The sequence below is a fragment of the Thunnus albacares genome, chromosome 12 (assembly GCF_914725855.1).
Source record: "Thunnus albacares chromosome 12, fThuAlb1.1, whole genome shotgun sequence".
Classification (NCBI taxonomy): domain Eukaryota; kingdom Metazoa; phylum Chordata; class Actinopteri; order Scombriformes; family Scombridae; genus Thunnus; species Thunnus albacares.
The window spans coordinates 6988722-7007065 of NC_058117.1; the positions used below are offsets into that span (position 1 = coordinate 6988722).

The window sequence follows — 18344 nt, forward strand, 5'->3', positions numbered from 1 at the left end:
TAGTGTCAAACTCTGCACATAAATCACTCTGCACAGTGAAGCTCAAACATCCAACTATAAGAACTAGAAGAAAAGCACAATTCTGAGTAGAGGGGGACTTAAAGGTCTTCAAGCTGGGCAGCAAAAAGTAATAGAATGGGTGTATAATAATTTCATTTTAGTCTGGTTATATTTTACAAACAAAAGTATAAAAGAACCAACATGAGAGCTAAAAAGAATGAATATTGCACTCTGACTTAGGAAAAATGGCAGGTCTCTTAGCTTTTTGTTTATTTTAACTAAAGTTTAAGACAAACTCTATTTTGATTATTAATAGAAAAATCCATAGGACTTAAATAAATATCTGTTTTGCTATTTGTCTGTCAGCCTGTCCACTATCAGTATTTTTATTGAAATTTTACAGTTTAATACAATTTAAAATGGAAGGGTAGCTTAACCTCACCTGCAAATCACATGATTTCCACTAGAGTCAAATGGCAGTTACTTCTACTCTGTTGTGCTAGGTAGCTTAGCAGGAGCTATATTGCTTTTCTATCATTGGATTTATACACCCCCATTTAGATGTGGGGAAATTAAATGACCATGTCAGTTAATTGAAAAGGATATTTTTCTGGGGCTGAAGTCGTAGTTTTAGGTTTAGCTGGGGCTAGCCGAGGCTATCTCACCAGCAAGCTTTCACTTGACAGAACTCTCTTGCTTTAGCTTCTGCAATAAGTGTGACAGTGGCTTAATGAGCCCAGAGAGATAAACTGCAATTTGGCTTGGTTTTTAGTTACTTAGGAACATTATTGTCTACATTGTGGAAAATGATCTTTAGCTTTACCACATTGACAGTACAAGTGAAACACTTAGCTTTTAGCTTTGTTTTGTAGTTACCGCTAAAATGTTTTCACAAAAATCTAAATTTCAATGACATAAAAATCTTTATATGGTTTTATGCATTTAAAATATGTAGTTACAGTGTTTTGCCTTTGTCAGGCAGCACACTTCTCTTGCAACTCAGTAAAAAAATAAAATCATGATATCAGCTAAAACAGATAAACACCTACCATAAATGCTATGAAAGATCAAAATGCTATGAAATAAGCTATAATGACCGAATATTAAGCTATAAATGTATGGATTTAGGTCTGTATCAATATTATCCTTTTGAGTCTGCTGTAATACTAGCGGATAGTTGTATTGTCTGGGATAAAAGCAATAGAACTGAAACTAGGACACTACACTAATGCCTACATAGGATTTTAGGGTAAAACAGATCAACTGCTTATGATTCTGACCTGATTATCATTTGGTAGATGGATCATAAAGTACGAGCATGGGTCTGTTTATCTGTGTGAGTAAGTGCCAGCACCAATACATTTTCAGTTCAGGCAGCAGGGCAGCCTTATGGTTAAAAAGACTGCTCTCTGAGCAGAGGAACTGGGATTCAAAACAACCACTCTGCTGAAATGTCCTTGACTGTTTGTACCCAATCCAAAACTTAACTGGACATTCACTTGCGTTTAATGTGTGTTTGTGTGCAGTGACAGCCACTAGGGGCTGCTGTGTGTCAGAGGAGCACTCCTACCCTTAGAGGACAGGGAGGTCTTGGAGAGATTGAGGAGGCGCAGGCCCTTGTTGAGGCGACACACTTGTTGAATCAGGTTGGACACTCCTGGTGTGAGGATAGGAGGACGAGGAGGAGGAGGAGGACAAAGAGAGAGGAAAGATAATAACAGGAAGAGATTAAACAAAGAGAGGAGTAAGGAGAAACAAGGAGGGGAAGACAAAAATAGCTTCATTTAATTAAAAACACACACACACACACACACACACACACACACACACGCACACACAGGCCTACATCCATCCACTATTGAAGAGTTATGAGTAGGACAATCAAGTCAGCCCACACACAGCTTTGCCACTGGATATCAAGCTAAAATGCAACCTCTCTCCATACATCCCCTCCAAAACATACACATACAATATAATCACACCCACAAAAAAATACACAAGACATACTGTACTTTACAAACACAGTTTCTCCCACATGCCCAGTGCAGATACAAACCTATATGAATACCATATGCCAAGCCAGATTACATAACACACAGCTTCAGCTCAGCAATTTTATTAAACACATTGCGGCAGTGCTAATATTAAAAAAGGCTGTGCTTTATTAAAAATCTGTTTCATTGTAATTTTAAAACCTTTTTTCATGGTTACTGCATCTTCTTGGCTTCCTCAGTTTTATTAATGTGCATGTACACACCTCTCATTTTGAAAGACAAAAAAAACAATAGGCACAACACTGATTGAAGGTCATTCTTAACTGTGATTATGGGTATTATTGGGATGGTAGTTAAAGGCTGCATCACTTTTGTGGTTGTAATCACAATGAAGTAAGTCCACGCGCTGTTTATACACACATAAAACACACACATATACACACACAAACAAATGAAGCATTGTTAGTGTGAGTACAAAGAATTTATTAGGGCGACGTGTCAAATGGAAGGACAGAATTAACTGAGTCATACTGACATGCATGCAAAGGCTGACCCTGGCAAACACACACATGCATACACACACACACACACACACATAGAGAAACTCACATTCTCCTCTCCTGTTATGACTGTATCAGTCACTGTTGTTATGTCAACCTCTATATACTTTTCTGCTGTGTGAAACGTGTGTGTTTGTGTGTGTGTGTGTGTGTGTGTGTGTTTGTATGCAGGGAGACAAAAGACATTCGCTTTGTGTGGCACGTTGTGGGCGAGACAAAAACAAAAAAAAAAACATTTCTCTTCCTCATAGATATAGCATGAAAGATAGATGACGAAAAAATAGAAAAACAAAGAGAAACCGAAAATAAGGGTTCTGAGAGGACAGAGATTGATTTTGAATTCTTTGAGAGCAAACAAAAGCCGCAGTGAAGTAAAAGCAAAAGAACAATCAGACGTGCCCTGAGAGAGAGAGCAGTAGGAGGGAGAGACAGTTCACCGAGTACAGGCTGGTACCTTGGTTGTCTAGTGTGTTGTGAGCCAGGTTGAGAGAGTGAATCACCGAGGCTGGGTTCTCCGACAGTGCCGACGCCATCTTCTGTGGAAAGTCCCTGGAGAGAAAAAAGACACAAAAGGCACAATGAATATTTGTGTTTTTGGAGTAAGATTGAATTAGCAACTTTAAAGAAAACCTGAGTAAATCTGTTGAAGAGATTTCCCTAATTTACCTGAATGCACCAAGTTCCACATTTACACATCTTTGTGATAAGTATCAAATATCCTACTAAAGTGGCAGTATTGTCCCTTCACAGAAATTCTAATTGATTTGTATTTTTTAGATGTTTGGGCTGTAAAAGGTAACATGTAAAGGAGTTGAGTTACTTTTTAACAGTGCACAATAAAAAGTTCTACTGTATTATCAGGGGTAAAAAAAGACAGAGTGGGGCTCCAAATTAAACTTATAGGCTATACTTTTTGGGTATAGCCACAGATATGTAACTGTAGCACAGCATCACAACTGTCAGGTAGTGAAAGTTGTCATCGAATGCTCGGTCAGATTCTTTTGGCTGAGTCCAAAATCACTCCTTATTTAATATAGTGTACTATATTTACCCTCCGGCACTGTATTTGAGAGTCTGAGTTTGGAGTATGTATATGTAAAGTATATATAATGACTTCAAAAATTTCACAGTGGAGCAAGAAAAGTAGTGTCCATGGCATGTACACCACTCTCTGCTAACAATCCCTCAGTGCAATGTGCTACATTACATAGCTTCAAAAATGACCTTCTTCAACTCTACAGCTGACAGTTATGATGCAAAATGATGAAATGTTGGAAATCTCAACCTGCTGCTCACTACTGAGTGAACTATTGAGTATCTATTATATGGAGAGTCATGAAAGGGAGTGATTTGTGATGGGGTGTTAGTCTTGTTTACATGGACTTATCATGTGATAAGATATTTCTTGCAAATTGTGCTAGACGCTAATTAGCTCACTGATTTAGGCAAAGTTCTTGTACACCAATAGCTTTTAGACACTCAAATCAAATAAAGTATTGCTTTGGTATTAGTACATAAACTCAGACATCCTAGTCTGATCCTCAGACATCGACAGATACTCAGCTAAAAGATGTTTACAGTACACACTTGATAGAAATGAGGGGAAATGCAAAATTTAATATGACCTTCATCTTAAGCCTGTTTTGGTTTTACAGCCCTCAGCTTTACTGATTTGGTTCACTCTCACCGTTCTGCACCAAAATGGCAGACATAAAAAGTCAGTGGCAAGCTGGTGAACACAGTGGAGCATAAAGCAGCTAAAGAGCCAGATATTTTAGTCAGGAGTTCTTAGAGACCAAAAACAGAGTTAAAAGTAGTTTCAGTATCAGACCTACATTTGTCTGGTGGTCAGCAATAACACGGCTCCAAAATAATGCTGTTCTGTGTCTGTTAGATGTGTAAAGAGGTAACTGTTTGCTAGCATGTTTGCCATAATAACTTTGTAAAGGTGTCAGTATTGTGTTTATAGTTGGTTCCTCTGCCCCCTCCTCTTAAAATGTCTCAATATTTAATATATCATATATCAGAAAGTATATTTGAGTGGAAGTCTTTTAAATCATTCAGCAGTCAAATACAGTTTGAGTATCTATACTCTCACTAACATGCAGTTTTTCACCGTCAGCTTTTGGTGCAGTACATGTGGAGAGCTTCTGATAAAAATTGCCCTCTCTGTTGGAAATGATTTAATACACTAAAGTATAAAAACTTGGTATACTGCAGTAAATCATCAAGCCCCAAGGCAGCCAATTCATCTCAATTAATACTAAATAAGGAATGCATAGAAGGTGACAAGTCGTGCCAGGTGAAGCCTAAAATTTTAATAATGTTTCAATGGAGAAACAATAAGCCTGCTACAGGAAGAGGAGAGGGGAGGTTTAGTGGTTAATGATGAAAGAGTGTAGGTTAAGAGAGGTGAGAGGAAGGGGGGAGAGGAGGAGTAACAGAATTGGAAAGGTCAAGACAGCAGAGAAGAGTGGGAGGGTGACAGAGGAATTGAGAGGTGAGATGAGGTAGATAGAAGTGAGAGGAAAGGACACAAGCATAGGAGAACAGGAGAGGGGAGAGAAAAGGCCGGGGAGGGTAGAGAGAACAAAGAAGGAGGGGGCGGAGGAGTGTTTGAGAGGTGAAGGTGTGAGGAGAAGAAAAGGAGAGGAAATTGAATTAAATAAAGAGAGGTGACAGGTGAGGTGGTAGATGATGTCAGGCGGGAGGAAACCTACGATTTGAGTCCTGCGTTCTCCAGAGTGAGCTCCTCAAGACTGTTGGACTTGCTGACTGTGTGCAGAACCTGATCCACCACCTCCGACCCCTGGAGACCAAACAAAAAAACACACAGAAGCTTGTGACCAGAAGCCTCCAGTTCAAACGAGACTGAACATGTGAGCATTTAGTTTAATAGACTTGATTAGATTTTGAAATCAAGTTTCAAAGTAACAAAAAAAGAAACAAAAACGCATTCAGTGTGTTTTTTTTGTTGTTGTTTTTTTTAAATCACTGTAAACCTATGACCTATTTTACATGAGAGATTTCTGTATTTGGGCTCTGTGTATTTGTGTGCTCATTTCACTGGTCTGAATTGGGTGGGGCTCAGTTGGAAAAAAAGTGATATCACATACTTCTATGCACCAATCACAATTATGATGTCAGTTTTCATGTTTTTGAGTGTTTAACTCTTATAAATATTAACAACTAAAAATTTTTTTTTTTTCAGAATTTTAACTTGGAGTGTTACTTATTTATCCATGAATGTGTAATGTTATAGAAATTTACTTAAAAGGTACCCTGTGGAGTTTCTGACCACTAGTATCACTATGGAGCAATGTTTTTACAAGTTGGTGCCCATTTTGTTAGTATTATGTACACACTGATCAACAGTTGGTAACATGCAAAGATGCCTGGCAATACTGCAGCAAAGTCAGTGAAGAAGAAGACTGATAGCAAGTAAACATGGATGAAAACAAAGCAGGACTCAAAATATTTAAAAAAAAAAAAATGTTTTAACGTATTTGTTAGACCTCAAGGATACACACAATGTGTTTTGGTAAGAAACACAGAATGTAAACATAACTTTTGTTTGTTTCCAAGATAATTCCACATGACAGGGGCTTTAATGATCACTAGAGTGAGATGATTTAATGAAGTTCAAACGCAGACTAATGACTTAATCTAACGCTAATCATCAATAATTTTCATATCATCTTAAATCAGTGCTTAAAACTATGCTGAGGGCAAACTTAACAGTGTCCTCTTTAAAATCCTGTCTTAACTCATCTTTATAGACATGCTTTCTTCATTTGATTTTTATTTACTATATTGTCCCCCAGAAATGAAATTGACATTCCAGAGAGGCTTTATATACACAGTGCATTGGTCCAAATCAATGGTTAATTTAAGTTGAGTAACAAAATGCTAACTGATGCCAGAACCATCATTTGATAGAAATTTCTTTGAACTGAAGTCTGGCGAATGAGCACATAAACAAGCAGTTTCAATAAAAATAAATGTCTTCTCATAACACGCAGGCTGCAGAGGAAACTTAAGAGATAAAAGATAAAATAAAGTGATGAGTAATCTACATCTGGCTGAAGGTTTATAAGTGAGACATAAAAAAAAAAAAAAAAAGATAGTTACAATGCGCATGTCTTTGCAGTACAGCTTGGTGAACCAGGTGTTGTACGCAATGGATGCCACGATCACTGCCAAGTCCCTGGAATGGAAACACACACACACACACACACACACACACACACATAACAGATAAAATTCAAATCTTTAAATTAGCGAACTCCATCTGCTCAAAACCATTTGATGTCATTGATCCATAAATTCACATTATCGTGGGCCAAACTTTTTCTGTGCTCCCCGTTTTGTGAAAGCAGTTTATCATTGTGACACAGAGAGAACACTATCGGCAGGGCTGCTTTCTAAAAGATGACTGATACTGCAGCCCCACTGAGGAGGAGAAACAGAGAATGAGAGAAAAAAAAAAAAGAAGAAGAGAGAGAGATGTAAAGATCGATAGCCGGGTCAGTGGATTATTCAATAAAGCCACAGTTTGATCCCAGCTGCAGACCTCAAACACTGCTACTTCCACTGCTGTGCAAACAGACACAGCACCCCACGGACGATCCTGTGCGTGTGTGTGTGTGTGTGTGTTTGTGAAGGAGAAACAGAAAGAGAGAGGAGAGAGGGAGAGTTTTAGAAGTCTCCAAGGTCCAACTAAAGCCACACTGCTGCTACACCTGCTATATATCATCAGACAAACAAGCAGCAACAGAGACAGAGAAAGAGAGAGAGAGAGAGAGAGAATAAGCCCAGACAGTGAAAAAGAGAGAAAGAAAGAAAGAAAGACAGCCAGAAAGACAGAGACAGAAAGAAAAAAAGAAAATACAAAGAGAAAGAAAGAGAGAGGAAGAAAGAGTAATTTAGCCAGGGAGGGCCCTGTTGCCAGTAACTGCAGTAGCAGAGACATTACAGTTTATCTCAGAGGAGTAAAATGGCTACAAGCTGTGTTCCTCTTTCATTGCCATTCCAGCCATCAGAACAGTCAACCCTGACTAACACAGCTGAGCCTCTGTGCGTGTGTGTGTGTGTGCGTGTGTGTATGTGTATGTGTGTGTGTGTGTGTGTGTGATGCACATGTCAAGATTCATCATCAACACTGATGGTTGATTTATGTTTGACAGCAGGACATGTAATTGACCTCTATGACGTCTCACTCAGTCATGCAGTGCGTTGGTGTTCATGAGTCGTCTTGTACATGTCCAAGTACACGAGGACATGTTTGCACAGCAGGTCAATCTGTCGCTGTTTACAGTTTACTTTGCACAGATTCATTTAGGTGTAGGACTCGGATTTCATGTTAAGATTCATATTAAGATGTTACGGTGAGGGTTAAGGTTAAGTTTTGGTTTAGGATTAGGTTCAGGGTTAAAGGTTAGAATGAACTTCAGGCAAGCGTTGGGTTAAGGTGAAGGCTGAGGTACAGAGTGATGTAATATACTGTAGATGGTCCTCACAAGTATAGTTATAAAATCATGTTAGCAGGTGTATGTGAGGCCAGCCATGAATTTTACTAAATACAGTATGGATTCTGCTTTTCAGTCAGCATTCAGTCAACTGGTGCAACTTACTGACCGTGCAGACTCAAATTTTGTGAATTTTAATACAAACAAGACAAAAAAAAATCTTAAAAGGCTGATTCAGAGTCATCATGAGGAATACCACACAGACTGTGAAAACAGATGTACAGTATAATATCTGAGAAAATAACTGTCATCATCTTGGTTTAGAGACTTCAGATTTTTCATAGAAAGACCCTTTTACAAACTGTATTGTGTATAATTACTGATTTGAATTATGGGAATTGGAGGATCCAGCACTTGGGGACTAGTACCCCATTTACATCTGTCATTAAAATGTGCAAGGTGTAAATGCACTCAGAGCACGCTGTGATCGCAATACAATTGAGCGATGGTCAGGCTTCCATTGTGATCAGATCTCAGCCAGGTGTAAATGCATCCATACAGCATGACCACATTCATCAGAACAAAATCAGCCCAGTAAGTTGAAAGGTCACACTCAAAGCTATAAGTAATAACAGTAGCTAGAAGTCTTCCCTCGCTAAAAGTGATTTAGAAAAGAATGATGTCCTTTCCTGGCATTGCTTCCTATGACCTTGAAGCCATGACTATTGACAAGTCCACCAGCTCTGCTTAGTTAATTTGCATAATGAGATCCAACTGAGATAATGAAAATGCATTTTAATACCAGGTGTAAATGCAGAGACCCATGGGTTGGATGTCACTATCCAGATAATGTGTCCAGATACAGATCAAATGTTTATACCAGGTGTAAACAGGGCCTAAAAGGTCAGAACATCTCGGCCACTGCTGCATCAGGTCTCATATTTAGCTCACAGGACCAAGTCCTATGAGCTCAACTGTCTCTTGTAAGTCACCAAACTTTAAGTACATGCACATGTGCATAGAAAGAGTTCCTTTCTTTGTGTTTCTCCAGTGATTCCTTTACTCTTTCAGTGTAGATGTTGTGTTAACAGAGTTCTGTCTGACTTCTGAACCTCTCCTTTCAGGCCTGCCAGCAGCCAATAAAAGGCCGCAACATCTATTACAGCCAACAATATGCACATCATTAGACTGGTGATCATTTTGATATTCTTAGACTCCTCTGGGAATCAGGTTAAGATAGAGTCTGTCCTGAAGTGGCACTGGAGAAAAGGTCATGGGGTCATTCAAATCAAAGTCTCCCTGGCAGCATGAATATGCTCAGAAATCTTTATGGCAGTAAGCCTATTAGATTAGATTGGGCAAGTATGAATGTGCCCTATAAATATCTTGGCAATCTGCCCATTAGATTTTCATATTTCTTGAACACAAATCTCTAATTGTAGTTATACACACACAAGGTCAGCAGGGGTCATAAACATTATCATTCATCCTGAGGGGACAATGAATATTTATAGCTCTTATATCTATAATATTCTGGCTATTTTGACTTGATAAGTGGCATTAGAGTAAAAGGTCAGAAGACATCATCAGGACATTATTAGAAATCATCCACTGGGGACCATAAAAACTAATTTCACAGCAATCTGGCTGACAGCTTGACCAACCAATTGGAAGATGGTTAGATTTTGAGGTGCACCAATATGCTGTGCTGTAATAAATACACTCTACCCCTGTACAGAGGGAGACTCAGGTCTTCTGACAGTGACAAGTGAAGCTGAATTCCTGCTTCAGTAATAGGAAAAACCAAATGAGACAGAAAGTTGATGAAAAGTTGGACACTACACTCAGGATAGTGCCTATTAGTGAGAATGTACACACACACACACACACACACACACACACACACAAGAGAATGACTGTCAATTGCCAACTGGTGCCCCAAGAAGTTTTAGGGGCTGTAATGCATAACAATTTCTTTCTCACACACAAACAAACAAACAAACAGAAACGTATGCCAGCACAAAATCTCTTGAACTGAATTCACACAAACACAAACACAGTCCTCTCGGCAACATGGTGGTCAGACAGGACCAGAGGAGACAGGCAGAGTGTATGTGTATGTGTATGTGTGAGTGAGTGAGTGAGAGAGAGAGATAGAGATGGATGATGATTCAGAAAGAAAGCGAGAGCTGAGGAAATGAAAGGGGAGAAAACACAGAAACTGGATAAGAAGAGGATGAGACAGGGCCAGAGAAAAAAGGTGTCCGCTTTCAGTCAGGAGGAATGAGCAGAGACAATGTTTGGACGGACAGCAGTCAGCAGAAAAAGCAGCACCCTGTCGCTCGCGGTAACGGTAGACGGGCCCAATCAAGGGAGATGGAGGGAATGGAAATGTGGAAGGACAAGAAGGGGAGGAAGAGAGTAATGCACCACAAATAGCCTCTGGCACATGATCATAGAAAGGCTGATTCTTAGATCCTTTTTCTCAGTCATTTGCACCTTTTCTTTCCTCCATCTGGCTGGATTGGTTTTGTTTCCATGCATTGTTTTGTTCTTTTTGTGATTCCTTGTGTACATTTGTCAAATCTTTGCTTCCTCTACCAATTTCCAATTCTTACAGCCTCTCTAGGAAAGCGAGGGAAGAGTGTTTAGCGTTAGAGTGAGGGCTCAAGGGAACAACAAGTTGAAGGAAGATCTTCAAAAACAGCATGGGCAGGCAGCTTCCCCTTTGTAGCCTCTCACTTTATCACAAACTATATGAAAAAAATTGGAGGAAAAACAACAGCGATGCAGTGATCGGGGTTTCTCTCGATATGAAAGGCATTAATATATTCATGAGTTGCTGCAGCAATCATGCTTCTATGAATGGCTTTTTGATTTACCAGCATAGCAAGGCTTCGCTCCTATGATGAGATCTGCATTTTTAAGTGAGAATGTATCCTCTCCAGTCGGGACATTCCTCAAACAAAAGACAAGCAAGCTAGGTTGAATTCTCCATTTGCATGTCAGCTGTCAAATCTTTTTTATAAATCGGCGGCACTCAGGTGATGTACAATCTTCCTCAACATGTCTGGAAAAGGAAACGAGGGACTTAAAAAAAAAAAAAAAAAAAAAGATACCAGCAGGGAGGTAGAGGAGAAGACAGATCTGAGTTTTCCATGTATTCAGCCCCTGAAAAGCATATCATTCCTCTTGGTTATGATCTTCCAAAAGCTGCGATAAAACTGAACAGACGCAGACTAATGCACTCAACATTTTACCCAGGGAGGGTACTGTTAGACAAATAGCCACTCTAATGTCAGATAAGACGAGGACTGACAGCTGATGTGATGCACATACTGTCTTTGCAAAGCATCATGATGCAGAACAGAGAGGAAAAGTCTACAGTGCGGTCAGGAAGTATCAGGACATTGATATGTTTTTATTACTTTGTATTCTCTACTCCAGCACAATGTATTTGCAGTGACACAAAAACTACGGAGGTTTTAAGTGCTGAATGTTCTATTACAGTAACCTTGGATTTCAGTAATGGTTGATTGGTGACACATGCGGTGCTGGTAGCTGCAAGTGCATTTTAGTAATACAGGTCCCCGAGAGTCATTCAGAATTACACTTGCAATGATCACAGGCGCCGCAAACACACTCTGAGTATCTACTCTATCAGAAATGCAAGAAGAGAAGCATCTGTTTACAGCGCACCCAAACAAACCGACTGCTTTAATAAAGAAGGCTAAAGAAGACAGTAAACAACTTTGTGCAACATGGTAATAGTGATCAAAGTACACTCGTCCAGTCAGTGCACGCATTGTCCCTTGTGTTTAGGGTTGGATGAAGGCGGGGAGGGGTATCTTTTCACATAAGACTTTAAATTCTTATCTGTTGCCATTCTGACTGAATTTAAAGATAACAAAAATTAAGTCTTTCATCCTGACTGAATTGTCTCAAAAACTATGGATTGCCATGAAATTTGGTACAGACATTCATGGTCCCCAGAGGTGATCTGACTTTTCCTCCGCCATCAGTTTGGCATCTTTGGTTTTGAGTGAAAATTATTGGATGAATTTGCTACAGATATTCTAATGGATTTTCATCTAGCGCCATCATCAATTCAAAATTTTATCTTCTTCAGTTTCTGACCAAGTACCTGCCAAACTGATGACATCCCCATCAATCTCAGTAGTACTTTGTGCTTAGTGCTAATTAGCAGACAAACACACTTCCTAAAAATCAGCATGTTAGCATTGTCACTGTGAGCATATTTAGTTTGTATCAACTTGTCTGATTTCTCTCTGTTCCCTACATGTGGCCTGTTGATTGTAAACACCCGCAAATTAAGGCTGAAAGTCAGCATTTTAACCTCATTTGCATTGCTTCATTTCAAATCTAATGTGCTGGAGTACTGTACGGCACTGTATACTACTATGTTTGGCATCATGTTGAGCCTAGGTGTGGTTAAGATGTAAGTAAACTATGTCACCTGCTGTCAAGATGGCTGAAATCCAGTAAGTTGAACTCTCGGTTGTCCTGACTGTGGTAGATGGTGTCAACATCCTGGAGCGGAGATGCAGAGCAAGAAAGAAAGAGAGGAAAGATGAGAGAGAAATTAAAAATTAAAAAAAACAGTAACAGAGTGCAAGAGATATATAGGACAGCAACATTAAAGAGATAGCCTACTAGTTTTGTTCAACTGCACAAAAGATAATAAAAACTAATAAAAACTCAACAAACAACAGTGGTTTTGTAAAGCCTGCACAGTCTCCCTACCCACTGCACTTCTTCTTTGCAGCCAATTCCATTGTAGTCACAGAGAGCTGCATAGGTCTCAGAAAAACCACCTGAGAGATAGAGAAGAGAAGACAACAAATCAATCCAAATCAGACCACAACAGATCAGAAATGGCAAGGATAGAATAAAGCAGTGTAGAGGACATACGCAGGAATGAAGAGGAGAAAGGGTGCAGGCCAAAGATGAAAGAGGATGTCAAAAAGAGCGAGACAGAGATAGTCAGCAGAGAGAGAGAGAGAGAGAGAGAGAGAGAGAGAGAGAGAGAGAGAGAGAGAGAGAGAGAGAGAGAAAGAGGGAGAGAGAGAGAGGGAGAGATTAGCTGTAAATATTGAGGTGAGATGAAAGTATTGCACCATGAAGGAGCTCTTCTTGTAGATTAATAGGATTACTAGCAGAAAGGGAGTGCATCCAGCAACTTTGGTCTTCTGACCCACTTAAGGATTTGGTGTGAGTCAGTGAGCCACCGAATGGATGAACTCCGTGTATGTGTGTAGGTCTGTATGCATGCATGAGTGTGTGTGTGTGTGTGTGTGTGATGATGAGAAAAAGAAGCAAACTCACCACAAGTTTTCTGGGTCTCTAATGACGACTCTGAGTTTGGTGAAAACTTGTGACTTCCGTCGGTCAGGTCACCTTCTGCTCGACAAATAGGAGGACTGAAAAACAGAGAGAGAAGAGGCTGAAACAACAAAGGGTGTTCAGTTCGCCAATTCTATGCTTCCTCGCGTCCTCTCTCCTCCGTGACCCGGAAACCAATCTCCCTCCACCATCACGGAGGATCTTCCAATCCCTTAAATGCATCTGGAGGAGACGAGGAGCGAGGAGAGAGGAGGCCCCTGGGGGAGCTGAGTGAGGAAACACAGGTGTATCCCATGCTGAAGTTTTTTAACAGAAGGCAACACCCCTTTGATTCAATCTGTTTATTGATTTGTCAGCTGATCTGACAGGACAATAAACAGTCAGGCTGTTATTGTAATACAGCAGATCAGGAAAACTACCTGTGGAGAAGGAATGAAAGCACAACAGCAGCTTCTCATAGCCTATTTATTTATAAAAGATTACTGAATCATGAATCAATCATAAAAACACTCTACTATTTTTCTTCATGAGCCAAAAGGCTTCTCTTTTCTTCCTCTCCGTTTCAGTGTGTCTCAGCTCTTTCAGGAAAACATGACGCTGCTCAGCTGCATCTCCTATAAAATCATCCAGAGCCTGAATAGCACATCGGACTTTCACAAACTAAATAAGCAACATTTTATTTAAACATATTCTGCAGGCTACAGCTGTTTATATTGTCCATTTATGTTGGTTCTGTTCTTTCAGTAATTAGCAGGTTTAAATTGTCTGTTCGTGTCTTATTCTGTGACAGCCACATGATGATAATGATGATAAAACATTGGAGCAGTTATCAGGTGTTTTCCTTCCAGCTATCAATATGTAGAAATTATTAAGTAACAGTGTAAAGTGTTCATTAATTGTACGTTAATTTTAAATGCAAACTTATACGTTTAAACTGTTACTTAGTCATTTCTATTGCTGACTTATTCATATTTGACATTTAGGGTCCTCAAAATGACGCTAGAGTGAGCGAGGACGTCCCGTTTGATAAATTAAATTCCTTCGTCCTTGCGTCTCTTCCTCGCATCTCTCACACTCATCCTCACTGGGAAGAGCTAAGGCACGAGGAAGAGACGCAAGTGAGGGAAACGAGGCGACATGTTCACAGTCGACATGCTAGCAGATCTGTGAGACTCCAGGTACTGTGGTGCTTTGAGCTAAATGCTAATATCAGCATGCTAATATGCCAACAATAGCTGTGTCCAAAATCCATGCTAAGCAGGTTTTGAGTAGTGTGTTCATGCTAGAACAGTGACAGCATTAAGTATACTCAAAGCAATTAGTATGCATACTAAAACTTTTCTCCCATAATTCAAAGCACAAAGGAAATGGAAGAGCTACATTCAGCTGCAAAAAAAATTGACATGCATGTGTAATGTGTGTTGAATTTTTTTTATAAACTTACAGCAAAAACAGAATAATAGGACAATATATATATATATAATATATATACTGTATACAGTACATATATAGTATACGTAGTATGGCCTTCAGACAAACTGATTGGCAAAGCTATCAGGCTGATGTTAAGCAGGTATATTTACTGTGATCACCATATAAGTTTGGTATTTTAGCAAATATTTGCACACAGAGGCTGAAGACAAGTCATTAATTAAGCAGTTTCAAGTCAAAAAATTGGACAACCAACATAGCTATCCTCAGAGCCATGCTGCTTAGCTAAAAATGTATCATCTTCATTATCTATATTTTCAGGAGGAGGCTAAACCTGGATTCTTGAGAATTGGTGTTGTGATTTGAAGGCCTGTAGTCCAAAGTACGGGTTGGGGAAAAGTGGATGATAAGTATTATGCTTTCCTCCTTCAGCTGCTGCTGCTGCTGAAGTGCCCTTAAGCAAGACACTGAAGTTGTAGCTGCTCAGGTGGAGTAATTCAATGCCCAAGAGACCAGAGTATAGTCTCTTGGGCAATGAATTGCTATCAGGTGTAAATAAGGGTAATCCTCCCACTCCCTGCCAGCACGCATCCTCCAAGACATTGTTATAAATAAAAAACACATTCTCAGACAACTTCCAGTTAAATCAAGCAAGTGAAAGGTTATTTGACTTACAAAAATTCAGGCCCAGAATTAGCCTATGCCTACTAAATGAGCACAGCTGCATAATATTTTTAAAATTATACCTGTCTTATATGTCTTGGCAAGATGCTAATTTGCAGCAGACTTGTTTTCATTGATTATAGCTGCTCTAGTCAGAGTGAAGATGGAAAGTGCACATCTGTAGTGTCGAAACTGCTTATGACATTGCTTTGGAAGTGAATAAATAACACGTAAACTGTAAAATTGGATCCCCGGGATGCTGTTTGAAGCTACCGTTGCTCCCTACTGCAATTATATAAAAAAGGACAGATATTCCTCAGCTTACTGGTTGTTCTCTTTTAAATTCTTCTTTGACAAAAAAAACCATCCAGTAAGCAGAAACGAGTGAGGACCGGGATCATAAAGTAAACACCGTGTTCGCACTTAATACTGTGCTGTACCTGCTTTGGCTTTTTGATAGGATTACACCGCTGTACTGTTGCATTCAACACACACCATCCTTAATCCCATTTGTCAACAAATCACACACAACACCTAACCACATCCGTGACCTTAATCCCCACCTTATCTCCACAATCACCATCCGCTCATGGAGAGTGTGTGTGCGTATGTGTGCGTTATCTTGATACTATCTGCATCATGTACAGCGGCACCAATCAGTTACAAGGCAGCACAATCAAACCCACAACAACTTCCCTCCCTCTGTTCTCCACTCTCTCTTTATTCTTTTTAAATGCTCTCACTGGAAGCAATCATCTGCAGTGGCCCTAATGGAAAAGAGCCATTCTGAAGGATGATAGAGTGCAGAGATAGCCTTGTGCAGGTCAATAGCCGGAGCACAGTCAATCCCATTGCTCTTAGAAATTGTAGATGAGACCCAAGAGAGAGAGGAATACACTCTGCCTTGCTTGCCTGCTCACCCATACATTCACATGGCCATGGGACAAACATTCTCAGCACTTGAACTCAACTCAACTCTATCCAGGCTTTTTTTCTGCTTTTTCTAGTGCGTATCCACTGTACTTCCCTTTTTAGAAAGTGAAGAGGCCATACAGTGCCCACTTTAGGATTTTTACTGTGTAAGAACAGCTTTTTGACTGGCAGCGTGAGTCTATAGCTCCGTCAGTGGCTGTGTATTTCTGCTACTCACTGCTTTTACTACATAAACAGCTTAAAAAAATTTAAAAAAGAGCCAACACAATGCCTTCAGGTAACAGCCTACTCAGTGTCAGCTGGTTGATTTAATCCCAGTGATTGCTGGGTGTTAAAGTCTAACCGTGACACAGAAATGGGTTGGATGAAAACTACAACAATACAAGAATGCATTTGGCTGCTGAAGAGGAAAGCTGCCCAAAAGTGAAGCTGCCAAGTTTGCCAACGCACTGTCGAGTGCTGTTAACGTCAGCCAACTTGTCTTTGCTCCTCAGCACACACAATACAAAAACAGAAAGACTTGTTTTTTTGCTCGAGGCGAGGATGCTCGGTGAGGCTTACGCATAAATGGAGTTGTTGAAGACTCGAGAGAGGGCGTAGTTGATGTGGCTGACCATGTGATCCAACTGGTCCTGGCTCTGCAGTCTCAGCGAGTAGGTGGTCTTGTCTGTATCGATGACAACCTGTAGTGTGTGGACAGGAGATGTTTTCATAGTAATGCTTTATATTGTTATGAATGTCCAAAAAGCAGGAAAAATTTAGACTTCAGTGTGTCACCTGATGCTCGGGATAAGTGTTCATTGCTCTGATTTCCAAGAAGTTGAATGTGACCTCCACCTGAAAACAGCAGAGAAACATCACTGTGGTCAGGTCTGAAGTCCTCATTTTACATAATCTTCATAGGAAATATACCTATTTTTACAACTTGAATCTTTTTGGCAGTTCTATCAGTTCTATCATTCACACAAATACTGTACTCACCAAAGTATTTGCTTAGATTTAGGAATGTGACAACAGTGCTTAAAAGAAGTCAGATGGGGCAAGAAACAGCAGTTAGACAATCAAACCAGTTTTAATCAAACCCTAAGATTAGGCAAACTGTAATAGTAACAACTGACAGTAAGATTATTACCCAAACTGTTAGCTGAAAACACACAGCATACATGTTTATTGCAACTGGTATGTACAACTGGTTATTTTAGAGGTGGAAAATAATCAAAGCTAATACTAGCCACGTCAATTCTGCACATGCAGATATACTGTAGTTTGACTCACTTGACTTTGGGAGACATAGAGAAACTACTGCTTGGCCTGCAAGTGAGAGTAATTTCCAAACTTTCAGACTCACACGTCACCAACCATGCCATGATAGGTGAACATGACTAGACAATTCAACAAATGGAAATGTCGCCTAACCCATTAGCACAGTTATTCCCTTTTTCCCCCTCAAGTAGCCCTAAGGTTGTTAAAATAATCTTATTACACACTGTCTGTCATCATTTTAGAAACATTTATCCAAAATTCTGCCTGATGTACAGTGTATGCACTAGAATTTGAAATATAATTTCTTGGGCAATGTTTGGCTACACAGCATATGCTTGTAATAACTGATTCACAAGTGGGTCATTGGGGTTTAAGAGATTATTAAACTGGAATCCACATGTGTCACACTAACCAAAGAAAATGAAGCACTTAAAATGTTAGTTTGATTACAAGCTGCCTGATTGTTTGACTGCTTATCTCTGTTGGACTTTGTTGTGGTAATGTCACCACATTCTCAGATCTCAGCAATTATTTTGGTGTGTACATTGTTGTGGTGACTCAAAAATGGTGGCAAAGACTACTTAAATAAGTTCAAATAAACTGTAATCCTTAAAGGAATAGTTCAACATTTTGGGAAATATACGTATTACACATAGTACCTATCCAGG

The 18344-nt window shown here is 39.7% G+C and overlaps 1 protein-coding gene across 3 annotated transcripts in view; it reads right to left on the bottom strand.

Annotated features, from left to right (window-relative positions):
- carmil3 (capping protein regulator and myosin 1 linker 3) overlaps positions 1–18344 on the bottom strand; it is a 77532-nt gene that overhangs the window by 45185 nt on the left and 14003 nt on the right. For all 3 annotated transcript variants that reach the window (XM_044368736.1, XM_044368738.1, XM_044368737.1), the window contains exons 4-12: positions 17191–17250; positions 16975–17096; positions 13369–13463; positions 12787–12857; positions 12500–12573; positions 6686–6761; positions 5275–5363; positions 3009–3103; positions 1571–1657 (exon numbers count right to left, since the gene is read on the bottom strand). In XM_044368736.1, coding sequence (XP_044224671.1) covers positions 1571–1657; positions 3009–3103; positions 5275–5363; positions 6686–6761; positions 12500–12573; positions 12787–12857; positions 13369–13463; positions 16975–17096; positions 17191–17250 — 769 coding nt within the window. The remainder of the gene's footprint in view (positions 1–1570; positions 1658–3008; positions 3104–5274; positions 5364–6685; positions 6762–12499; positions 12574–12786; positions 12858–13368; positions 13464–16974; positions 17097–17190; positions 17251–18344) is intronic.